At 46.0% G+C, this 12491-nt stretch overlaps 1 protein-coding gene across 1 annotated transcript; it reads right to left on the bottom strand.

Moving 5' to 3' along the window:
- Window positions 1–506: 506 nt before the first annotated feature.
- Window positions 507–6640, bottom strand: LOC136449350 (uncharacterized). The gene is made up of 11 exons (XM_066449365.1): window positions 6442–6640; window positions 6252–6296; window positions 5866–5990; window positions 5495–5553; window positions 5023–5234; window positions 4326–4542; window positions 3783–3956; window positions 3183–3284; window positions 2396–2567; window positions 1577–1636; window positions 507–1032 (listed from the first exon to the last, which is right to left on the bottom strand). The coding sequence occupies exons 1-11, from the start codon at window positions 6638–6640 to the stop codon at window positions 1003–1005; spliced, it is 1395 nt and encodes a 464-aa protein (XP_066305462.1). The 3' UTR covers window positions 507–1002.
- Window positions 6641–12491: the final 5851 nt, after the last annotated feature.

Here is a 12491-nt window from a genome sequence, read left to right as displayed (position 1 = left end):
TTCTTTTTTGGAAAATAACTCATTTAGGACTCATTCAAAGTGAGTTATAGTCCACGAGATTATGAGATTTGGAGCCACTCAAAGCAGCTACAGCGTTATGAAATATATTTGTTAGCCGAGAAATGTGGATAATATGCTCAAAGAGGATAAGGACTGTGATTGTATGTGTACGTTACTGGTTAATCAAAGTCGTTACACGCTCGTTTCTCATTTAAATGTACACATTTTGTAACTTCCGTTACCGTTTGAAGTAAGACGTTTCTTACATTAAGATATGCCACATATAAGGTGCCAAACTGTCGCTTTGAAAAGCCAGAAAAGTTTTAAGTCCTCATAAAAACGACAGTTTGGCACCTTATATGTGGCAAATCTTACTGCCCAGGAATGTCTTACGGAAGTTACAAAATGTGTACATTTAAATGAGAACCAGCGTACATTATACTATGTTGCACTTTGGGGGAGGGTGGATTAATATTATGAATGCAAGTAAGACTTTTCACACTTAATCATCGTAACACATGTAATTTTATTTCTATAACACTACATGCGCAGTCTGTGGAATGTAAAAACTATAAGGTAATATAATATGAAAGCTGCCAAACCGCTATTAGATAAAATACATACATATTCTATCTCTAATACATGTAACAAAATTCAAAATTATCACCATTGCTTGTGCTGTTTTGCAGTACTATTTTTACAAGTTTGACATGCATTTCACACTGACTTGTTACTAAATCAAACCCATATGTGAGCTATATCTTATGCAAGCTTAAACGATAAAATATATTGTCCAACAAAAACAAAAACACAGCAAACATTATTTACAGTTGCAATATTGAGGTAGCATACATGACTTCTTTCATAGTTTTTACATGTTATTCTGTTGTTCCCATATGTTTGGAGATGAGAGAGGAGATGCATAGTCTATCTTCTATACACTTCCCTCACTGTTTCCTTTCGCCAAGTATATATTGTTGATCGAATCAGAGGAGAATGACGTCACATCGATGACACTGACACTCTCCCGTCCTGTAGGTAAAAAAAAAATTGTTTTGAGCTATACATTGAAAATTTCCTTGTCACCATGTGAAACCCGTTTATAGTATTGAATCCCATCTTACCAACAGAATGTACAGTTCATAATTAGTATTTATTAATATTCATAATTAGTAATTAGATATCTAACAAATATATTAATAGTTTGATTATTCCGTATGACAACATGAACAGGAGATAACATGTCGAATATAGAGCCTATTTTGTATTTGCTGTCATCTTAAAAGATGGGTTCGTCGATGAAGATTAGACATCCAGGTAATAAGATACGCCAAAAAAGCAATTACTCAAACAACTGGATATGATTTTGGAAACGGTCAGACGTTTCAAGTAGCATCCACTACTTTTCAGTCACTGACGAAAAGTAGTGGATGCTACTTGAAACGTCTGACCGTTTCCAAAATCATATCCAGTTGTTTGAGTAATTGCTTTTTTGGCGTAAAAGATGGGTTGACAATATAATGCTTCTCATGCTAAATATGTTACATATGGATAGCATAACGTAAACAAATCTTACAATAGGATGCCAGTAGTTGTTGCTGCCTTCGTAAAGTCCAGGCCGGGGAATCTTCAGTTCCTGTGAACAGTATAACTTCGTTAAAATGCAGTACGGTATTGATACTAACAATCGAAAAAGATCTGCCAATCATTGTGTGTATTAAAAAACGTTTTCATAACACACTTATCGCGAAGAGTATGAGCCACCCAGTGTACTTTGCTGTATACGCATTGCACTACGTGCTAAGCAAGTTCGCCCACTCTACCTTTACCAGTTGCTTTTATTTTTCTCTTTTAATTATTCAACAAAGTGCATGCCTTTCTCGGCTTTAAAAATAGATGCAATAAAGGTCAGTATAAAAAGGTAAAATGATCGGCTTTAAGAAATTCAACATGGCGGCTAATGTAAACAGACAGGCACCTTATATGTAACGCATACGAGCAATCTGTAGACCATCAATCAATGATTTCTATAATCATATATAATTACATGTAGCTAGGTAAGGCACAATCCATCGTCCTTCGACATAAACAGGTGGCTTGTCAGGCATCAAGCTCCTTAAATACCTTTGGGCCCTGTCACACGTGTGCGTATAGTCGAGTGCTCATGAGTTCCGCAGTAACATTTTTTAGGCTAAAGTAAATTTTGCGGGGACGAAGTTGTTTTCTACTTTGTCCATCGTTGTGCAGCCTAGTTATCGAACCAAAGAAATGACTTCTTCGGCTGCAAACTTAACCTAAAACAAAAACTTGCTAATACGCAACTCATGCGGACTTGCATATACGCACAAGTGTGACAGGGCCGGAGGGCCCTAACAAAGCATTATACGATCCTTACCTTGCCCACTGGAATGTTTTGTAGACTCGGCTTCCAGCCTTGTCTGTGGCCGTTCGCTGCATGTTGACCGGACAGGGCGTGCGTTCCCAGCATCTGTTCCTCCCCGTAGACGATATACGCTGCCTCCGGGTTAGTCCTACCACCGTTAGTCGTGCGCTTTCTATTCGCAATACTGAAAGTAACACAACTCATTTACCAAGTATGTAATACATAAGCTGCAAAACCATTATTGTATAGAATACATGAATAATTTATTTCTGATATTTCTACCATCAGTCAAAAGTATTATCATTGTGCTGTTTTCCAGTACTATTTTTACAAGTTTGCAATTATACATTTTTACACACCTCATTTACCAAGTATGTAAAGAGGAAGTAGGGTATCGACAGTCACAGATTAGGGTAACAAGATAAACTTACGCTCAGTAAATTCTTAATAACATTTACAGATACGTTTCCTCAACTTGTCTTTTACAGTCAAACCCGTACTAAAGACAATTTCTGCTTACGAATAACTTAGCCCTTGTGTCAACATTTTGGTCGTCCCTTAGTTTATTTTCTCAATTGACACTGAGCATTGGGAAATCTGTTACGTTACCGTGCCCGTTTTCCCAACGTCCCTTGAAAGGTTGATATTGCTGTATTTGTATCATTCTGTATTTGAAGATAAGTCAAAAGATCGAACATTTCAAACTCTACTTTTTGGGAGTAGCTACACATGTTAACCGAATCAACGATAGATTCCTACAGTCACAATCTGCAACAATCCCCGTGGCACAAAAACTCACGTGTACAGTGGCAGTTCCTCTTCATAACTGTCACCACGTGCACTTTTTCTCTTGCGTTTACTCACAGGAGACAACCAGGTGGCTTCTACCTCTTCTCGGGGCCTGAAATTCACAATATTCAACATATGCTGAGCTATGGGAATATTGACGTTCTAGTAGGATATAGAATTAAAGTTGGGTGCGTTTACAATTTGATTGATTTATCTGCAAACGCATGCCTAGGGTGAGTGAGTGAGTGAGTGAGTGAGTCAGTCAGTCAGTCAGTCAGTCAGTCAGTCAGTCAGTCAGTCAGTCAGTCAGTCAGTGGGCGATTGACTGAGTGAGTGAGTGAGTGAGTGAGTGAGTGAGGGGTGAGTGAGTCAGTGAGTCAGTGAGTCAGTGAGTCAGTGAGTCAGTGAGCGATTGTGTGAGTGAGTGAGTGAATGAATGAGTGAATTAGTGAGTAAGTAGGTATGCCAAATGGCTAATTGCAAGGGAAGAGATGGACTAACATCTGTGAAGGTAAAGAAATTTGTAGTCTATAATTCATACATATATAAAATTATGTAAATTGAAAATGAGACTCTGGCACACTTTATTATTGAAACCTTTACTACTTACTCGTCGATGGGTGTTTCCTTTTTAGCAGGACGGCGGCATCTACAGACGGAGACGACAATGATGATGATGATCATTAGGCTTCCTACTCCAACTGTCACCCCAATTACCAGTGTCTGTGAGGCGTAGAATTCACATCTTGCTCCGACGTAGAACCCAGTTGGATCATTGCTGCAGCTTTTTGTGAAATGCGAAAAAAAATCCATGTAAAAAGCACATTGAAGCTTTTTGGTATACAGCATGGTACCCATAACATCAGCAAAAATATGATAGGATTAGGGTCAATAGGCACGATACAAAGATAGTACGCAATATGGTCTTATCATCACAAAGTTGTGTCATCGGGATTTTCACTCATCTTGCTCTTCACTGAAAGTTCAAGTTATGTAGAGAGGGAGAAAAAATGAGGATAGCTATAGACTATCAGATATTTCAGATACTATATTGGATAGATTGATGGATAGATAAATCGATAGCTAGATGGATGGAACGTTAGATGATAGAAACAGCTACATGTATATGTAATCAAAATCCCAATGTCCCCACCTGCAGTAAACAGGTTGGTTCTCCACGTGAAAACAGGTGCCCTCGTTGTAACAATAGCCATCGGTACATTTTGTAGCACATGTAGCTTTACCAGTCGTGTCGTTTTTGCATTCGTATCCTTTTGGGCAATTGGTGACAGCACACACACCCGCTTGAATCAGACCTGGGTTTTGAGCCACCTGTTGGATCACCTGTTCGGTGACCACTGCTAAAATTTCTGTTAAAGCAAGAAGGTACAACAAAATGTAAAACAAGTCTAAATAGATTGATCATTACCAACCATTACAATAGATATTGATTCAATACATGTTCACCTTTCAAGTTAGTTATATGTTGTTGGTATGTAGTATTGGAATGCGCATATATCTAGCATTTGTCATTTCTTCAAACTAAGAGTATAGTCTATATCACAAAACAGAGAATAGCCATAGAGTTGCTATATTACAACCCTGAAAACTACAAATTCAACTTTATATCTCAATTGGGGTGAGGTTTGAAACAAATTAAGATGAAATCAGTTGCTCACAGTATTTGCCAACTATCGTACATGCGTGTAGAAAAAAAAATCGGTTTGTGTCTTTAAAAGATCATCAAGATGATAATTTACTGATATTAGCCAACTTTGACCCGAATCTTACACAACAGGCCAATACTTTGTGTTTAGGCCATGTGTAGAACTATCTTAGAAACCACCTACCCGATTCAGTTGAGTAATCCAGTGATTCGTTTTTGGCTGTGATGTTATCGACAGTAAAAATTCCTGCTTTAACGTCTTTTTCAAGATCGTCGGCAATGTTTTGAACACCTCCAGCCCTCTCCAGCTTTTTGTAGTCATACTTGACTTCGTAGTCTACGATAGTGCCTTCTGTGGTGTCTCCAAGCTGCCTCTTCCTTCTGGCGTCTGCTGGTCTGTCAGGTCGGGAAATAGAGAGATAAAAATTATCACAACGGGTTTTATCTTCTTTCTTATATCTACTATATTTACATGTACATGTCAATAAGGAGCTGTTAATAGTCCTCTCATATGCTCTACAGGCAAGAGATAGTGGCCACTTTGAGATCAAAGTCATTACAAGTAAGTAAGTTTAATATGTGTCTGAAGAAGAGATGATATGTCTAAAATCATATGACTAATTATCATCGTATTGTTATTTTTCTATGTATGTTACCTTAGTCTTGTTCCTTCAATACTTTGGTACCCTTCGGTATTCTCGTAGTATGGCCCGACCTAGACATAATTTAAGAACAAATGAGTCTTCCAGATGCACATCTAGTACTGTTGCCTTGTAAAAAAAGGTGTGTACATGCTAACAGCATTAAGTCTTTTTCAGAATCGTAGTTGTAATAATAACTGTTAAGATTAGAAGTAGCGCTAGTTTAAGACTTTAATTTTACTTTATGTCTTTTTCATTACTGTGTACATATTATTATTATTATCTCATTTCCTTGTAAATTTCAAGAATGAATAAGCATCCGGGCATTAATCTGGAATAAAGTTATTATTTATCTATTTATGTTATCAAAAACAATGTAACCTTACCTTTAAGGGAAATGAGACTAAGAAGGAAAAATATTCCAATGTGCCGGCCAGCAAAGTCACTGGAAACTCCATGGAGAAATTAACTGGAACCACCACATCAATAACGACAATAGCTGCTGTTATATCTGCCAACACAAATAAACATAGTAAGGAGGAGTTAATCTATTTCTCTCGTCGCAACAAGCATCATCGTCCATACGAGTAGTATGCAAATCATTATGCTAGATTAAGTAGCAAATACAGATTCATTTAGTGAATATGCAAATATACTTTCATACTGTACTTTTATTGAATTGATAATTTTACTAGGACTTTCAGTTTCAAGACTCCTGCATTAAAAGCAGTAAAAACATGGTATTTAAGATAAACATTAATTTCATACGTACTGATATGATCTGTGGCGGGCACTTCCTCAGGAACAGTGATGATAGCTGTGAGAATAAAATACAAATTTTTAGAAAATCTTAACATATCATGACAGTGAAGACTGACGGAATTGTAAATAAACTTGTAACCATTTCTCGTATCATCGATGTATTCCTTTAACTTAATTACAGATGAGTCGATTATAAATACCTGGGGGATTCGAAACCAGAGGTTCAGCTGTGCTTGTCTGTGATGTAGGTAGTTTTGTTGTAGAAGAGTCAGTTGTTGGTTTAGCCGTGGTAGATTCGGTTGTGCTTGCAATAGTTGTAAATTCGCTTGTTGTGGTCATGTCTGTCGTAGCGTCCGTTGTGCTTTCTTCAGTTGTAAAAGAGCTAGTAGTGGTGATCATGTCTGTGGTGACTTCAGTTGCGGCAGTTGCCTCGGTCAGAGGGGGAGACTGAGTAGTCGTTTTAGTTGAAGATGCAGTAGTTGACCCAGTCGGTGACGGTGTAGGGGTCGGAGTGACGGTGTCAGTTAAAGCTGCAGTAGTTGACCCAGTCGGTGACGGTGTTGCGATCGGAGTGACGGTGTCAGTTATAGCTGCAGTATCTGACCCAGTCGGTGACGGTGTTGCCGTCGGAGTGACGGTGTCAGTTATAGCTGCAGTAGTTGACCCAGTCGGTGACGGTGTGGCCGTCGGAGTGACGGTGTCAGTTACAGCTGCAGTAGTTGACCCAGTCGGTGACGGTGTTGCCGTCGGAGTGATCGTGTCAGTTATAGCTGCAGTAGTTGACCTAGTCGGTGACGGTGTGGCCGTTGGAGTGACCGTGTCAGTTAAAGCTGCGGTAGTTGACCCAGTCGGTGACGGTGTTGCCGTCGCAGTGACGGTGTCAGTTATAGCTGCGGTAGTTGACCCAGTCGGTGACGGTGTTGCCGTCGGAGTGACGGTGTCAGTTATAGCTGCAGTAGTTGACCCAGTCGGTGACGGTGTGGCCGTCGGAGTGACGGTGTCAGTTATAGCTGAAGTAGTTGACCCAGTCGGTGACGGTGTGGTCGTCGGAGTGACCGTGTCAGTTATAGCTGCAGTAGTTGACCCAGTCGGTGAAGGTGTGGCCGTCGGAGTGACGGTGTCAGTTATAGCTGAAGTACTTGACCCAGTCGGTGACGGTGTTGCGATCGGAGTGACAGTGTCAGTTATAGCTGCAGTAGTTGACCCAGTCGGTGACGATGTGGCCGTCGGAGTGATCGTGTCAGTTATAGCTGCAGTAGTTGACCCAGTCGGTGACGGTGTGGCCGTCGGAGTGACGGTGTCAGTTATAGCTGCAGTAGTTGACCCAGTCGGTGACGGTGTTGCCGTCGGAGTGACGGTGTCAGTTATGGCTGCAGTAGTTGACCCAGTCGGTGACGGTGTGGCCGTCGGAGTGACGGTGTCAGTTATAGCTGAAGTAGTTGACCCAGTCGGTGACGGTGTGGTCGTCGGAGTGACCGTGTCAGTTATAGCTGCAGTAGTTGACCCAGTCGGTGAAGGTGTGGCCGTCGGAGTGACGGTGTCAGTTATAGCTGAAGTACTTGACCCAGTCGGTGACGGTGTTGCGATCGGAGTGACAGTGTCAGTTATAGCTGCAGTAGTTGACCCAGTCGGTGACGATGTGGCCGTCGGAGTGATCGTGTCAGTTATAGCTGCAGTAGTTGACCCAGTCGATGACGATGTGGCCGTCGAAGTGACGGTGTCAGTTACAGCTGCAGTAGTTGACCCAGTCGGTGACGGTGTTGCGGTGGGAGTGACAGTGTCAGTTATAGCTGCAGTAGTTGACCCAGTCGCTGACGGTGTGGCCGTCAGAGTGATCGTGTCAGTTATAGCTGCAGTAGTTGACCCAGTCGGTGACGGTGTGGCCGTCGAAGTGATCGTGTCAGTTGTAGCTGCAGTAGTTGACCCAGTCGGTGACGGTGTTGCGATCGGAGTGACGGTGTCAGTTATAGCTGCAGTAGTTGACCCAGTCGGTGACGATGTGGCCGTCGGAGTGACGGTGTGAATTATAGCTGCAGTAGTTGGCCCAGTCGGTGACGGTGTGGCCGTCGGAGTGATCGTGTCAGTTATAGCTGCAGTAGTTGACCCAGTCGGTGACGGTGTTGCGATCGGAGTGACGGTGTCAGTTATAGCTGCAGTAGTTGACCCAGTCGGTGACGATGTGGCCGTCGGAGTGACGGTGTGAATTATAGCTGCAGTAGTTGGCCCAGTCGGTGACGGTGTGGCCGTCGGAGTGAATGTGTCAGTTACAGCTGCCGTAGTTGACCCAGTCGGTGAAGGTGTAGCCGTCGGAGTGACGGTGTCAGTTATAGCTGCAGTAGTTGACCCAGTCGGTGACGATGTGGCCGTCGGAGTGACGGTGTGAATTATAGCTGCAGTAGTTGGCCCAGTCGGTGACGGTGTGGCCGTCGGAGTGAATGTGTCAGTTACAGCTGCCGTAGTTGACCCAGTCGGTGAAGGTGTAGCCGTCGGAGTGACGGTGTCAGTTATAGCTGCAGTAGTTGACCCAGTCGGTGACGGTGTTGCGATCGGAGTGACCGTGTCAGTTATAGCTGCAGTAGTTGACCCAGTCGGTGACGATGTGGCCGTCGGAGTGATCGTGTCAGTTATAGCTGCAGTAGTTGACCCAGTCGGTGACGGTGTGGCCGTCGGAGTGATCGTGTCAGTTATAGCTGCAGTAGTTGACCCAGTCGGTGACGGTGTGGCCGTCGGAGTGACGGTGTCAGTTATAGCTGCAGTAGTTGACCCAGTCGGTGACGATGTGGCCGTCGGAGTGACGGTGTCAATTATAGCTGCAGTAGTTGGCCCAGTCGGTGACGGTGTGGCCGTCGAAGTGATCGTGTCAGTTATAGCTGCAGTAGTTGACCCAGTCGGTGACGGTGTTGCGATCGGAGTGACGGTGTCAGTTATAGCTGCAGTAGTTGCCCCAGTCGGTGAAGGTGTGGCCGTCGGAGTGATCGTGTCAGTTATAGCTGCAGTAGTTGACCCAGTCGGTGACGGTGTGGCCGTCGGAGTGACGGTGTCAGTTACAGCTTCAGTAGTTGACCCAGTCGGTGACGATGTGGCCGTCGAAGTGATCGTGTCAGTTATAGCTGCAGTAGTTGACCCAGTCGGTGACGGTGTTGCGGTCGGAGTGACGGTGTCAGTTATAGCAGCAGTAGTTGACCCAGTCGGTGACGGTGTTGCGATCGGAGTGACCGTGTCAGTTATAGCTGCAGTAGTTGACCCAGTCGGTGACGATGTGGCCGTCGGAGTGATCGTGTCAGTTATAGCTGCAGTAGTTGACCCAGTCGATGACGATGTGGCCGTCCAAGTGACGGTGTCAGTTACAGCTGCAGTAGTTGACCCAGTCGGTGACGGTGTTGCGGTGGGAGTGACAGTGTCAGTTATATCTGCAGTAGTTGACCCAGTCGGTGACGGTGTGGCCGTCGGAGTGATCGTGTCAGTTATAGCTGCAGTAGTTGACCCGGTCGGTGAGGGTGTGGTCGTCGAAGTGATCGTGTCAGTTATAGCTGCAGTAGTTGACCCAGTCAGTGACGGTGTGGCCGTCGGAGTGACGGTGTCAGTTATAGCTGCAGTAGTTGACCCAGTCGGTGACGATGTGGCCGTCGGAGTGACGGTGTCAATTATAGCTGCAGTAGTTGGCCCAGTCAGTGACGGTGTGGCCGTCGGAGTGATCGTGTCAGTTATAGCTGCAGTAGTTGACCCAGTCGGTGACGGTGTTGCGATCGGGGTGACGGTGTCAGTTATAGCTGCAGTAGTTGACCCAGTCGGTGACGGTGTGGCCGTCGGAGTGATCGTGTCAGTTATAGCTGCAGTAGTTGACCCAGTCGGTGACGGTGTGGCCGTCGGAGTGACGGTGTAAGTTATAGCTGCAGTAGTTGACCCAGTCGGTGAAGGTGTTGCGATCGGAGTGACCGTGTCAGTTATAGCTGCGGTAGTTGGCCCATTCGGTGACGTCGTGGTCGTCGGAGTGACGGTGTCAGTTATAGCTGAAGTACTTGACCCAGTCGGTGACGGTGTTGCGATCGGAGTGACAGTGTCAGTTATAGCTGCAGTAGTTGACCCAGTCGGTGACGATGTGGCCGTCGGAGTGATCGTGTCAGTTATAGCTGCAGTAGTTGACCCAGTCGATGACGATGTGGCCGTCGAAGTGACGGTGTCAGTTACAGCTGCAGTAGTTGACCCAGTCGGTGACGGTGTTGCGGTGGGAGTGACAGTGTCAGTTATAGCTGCAGTAGTTGACCCAGTCGCTGACGGTGTGGCCGTCAGAGTGATCGTGTCAGTTATAGCTGCAGTAGTTGACCCAGTCGGTGACGGTGTGGCCGTCGAAGTGATCGTGTCAGTTGTAGCTGCAGTAGTTGACCCAGTCGGTGACGGTGTTGCGATCGGAGTGACGGTGTCAGTTATAGCTGCAGTAGTTGACCCAGTCGGTGACGATGTGGCCGTCGGAGTGACGGTGTGAATTATAGCTGCAGTAGTTGGCCCAGTCGGTGACGGTGTGGCCGTCGGAGTGATCGTGTCAGTTATAGCTGCAGTAGTTGACCCAGTCGGTGACGGTGTTGCGATCGGAGTGACGGTGTCAGTTATAGCTGCAGTAGTTGACCCAGTCGGTGACGGTGTTGCGATCGGAGTGACGGTGTCAGTTATAGCTGCAGTAGTTGACCCAGTCGGTGACGATGTGGCCGTCGGAGTGACGGTGTGAATTATAGCTGCAGTAGTTGGCCCAGTCGGTGACGGTGTGGCCGTCGGAGTGAATGTGTCAGTTACAGCTGCCGTAGTTGACCCAGTCGGTGAAGGTGTAGCCGTCGGAGTGACGGTGTCAGTTATAGCTGCAGTAGTTGACCCAGTCGGTGACGGTGTTGCGATCGGAGTGACCGTGTCAGTTATAGCTGCAGTAGTTGACCCAGTCGGTGACGATGTGGCCGTCGGAGTGATCGTGTCAGTTATAGCTGCAGTAGTTGACCCAGTCGGTGACGGTGTGGCCGTCGGAGTGATCGTGTCAGTTATAGCTGCAGTAGTTGACCCAGTCGGTGACGGTGTGGCCGTCGGAGTGACGGTGTCAGTTATAGCTGCAGTAGTTGACCCAGTCGGTGACGATGTGGCCGTCGGAGTGACGGTGTCAATTATAGCTGCAGTAGTTGGCCCAGTCGGTGACGGTGTGGCCGTCGAAGTGATCGTGTCAGTTATAGCTGCAGTAGTTGACCCAGTCGGTGACGGTGTTGCGATCGGAGTGACGGTGTCAGTTATTGCTGCAGTAGTTGCCCCAGTCGGTGAAGGTGTGGCCGTCGGAGTGATCGTGTCAGTTATAGCTGCAGTAGTTGACCCAGTCGGTGACGGTGTGGCCGTCGGAGTGACGGTGTCAGTTACAGCTTCAGTAGTTGACCCAGTCGGTGACGATGTGGCCGTCGAAGTGATCGTGTCAGTTATAGCTGCAGTAGTTGACCCAGTCGGTGACGGTGTTGCGGTCGGAGTGACGGTGTCAGTTATAGCAGCAGTAGTTGACCCAGTCGGTGACGGTGTTGCGATCGGAGTGACCGTGTCAGTTATAGCTGCAGTAGTTGACCCAGTCGGTGACGATGTGGCCGTCGGAGTGATCGTGTCAGTTATAGCTGCAGTAGTTGACCCAGTCGATGACGATGTGGCCGTCCAAGTGACGGTGTCAGTTACAGCTGCAGTAGTTGACCCAGTCGGTGACGGTGTTGCGGTGGGAGTGACAGTGTCAGTTATATCTGCAGTAGTTGACCCAGTCGGTGACGGTGTGGCCGTCGGAGTGATCGTGTCAGTTATAGCTGCAGTAGTTGACCCGGTCGGTGAGGGTGTGGCCGTCGAAGTGATCGTGTCAGTTATAGCTGCAGTAGTTGACCCAGTCAGTGACGGTGTGGCCGTCGGAGTGACGGTGTCAGTTATAGCTGCAGTAGTTGACCCAGTCGGTGACGATGTGGCCGTCGGAGTGACGGTGTCAATTATAGCTGCAGTAGTTGGCCCAGTCAGTGACGGTGTGGCCGTCGGAGTGATCGTGTCAGTTATAGCTGCAGTAGTTGACCCAGTCGGTGACGGTGTTGCGATCGGGGTGACGGTGTCAGTTATAGCTGCAGTAGTTGACCCAGTCGGTGACGGTGTGGCCGTCGGAGTGATCGTGTCAGTTATAGCTGCAGTAGTTGACCCAGTCGGTGACGGTGTGGCCGTCGGAGTGACGGTGTAAGTTATAGCTGCAGTAGTTGACCCAGTC

The sequence above is a fragment of the Branchiostoma lanceolatum genome, chromosome 15 (genome assembly GCF_035083965.1).
Source record: "Branchiostoma lanceolatum isolate klBraLanc5 chromosome 15, klBraLanc5.hap2, whole genome shotgun sequence".
Classification (NCBI taxonomy): Eukaryota; Metazoa; Chordata; class Leptocardii; order Amphioxiformes; family Branchiostomatidae; genus Branchiostoma; species Branchiostoma lanceolatum.
Note: the sequence above shows the minus strand (reverse complement) of the source record. Positions and strands in the feature narration are given on the sequence as shown.

What these genes read in the sequence shown, in the direction of transcription:
- LOC136449350 (XM_066449365.1), bottom strand. Translation starts at nt 6,640, where the DNA reads ATGATCACCACTACTAGCTCTTTTACAACTGAAGAAAGCACAACGGAC. An exon ending in TAGTCTCATTTCCCTTAAAG is followed by an intron (nt 5,554 to 5,865) that starts GTAAGGTTACAT and finishes AATTATGTCTAG; the next exon opens with GTCGGGCCATACTACGAGAA. An exon ending in GGATTACTCAACTGAATCGG is followed by an intron (nt 4,543 to 5,022) that starts GTAGGTGGTTTC and finishes TTGCTTTAACAG; the next exon opens with AAATTTTAGCAGTGGTCACC.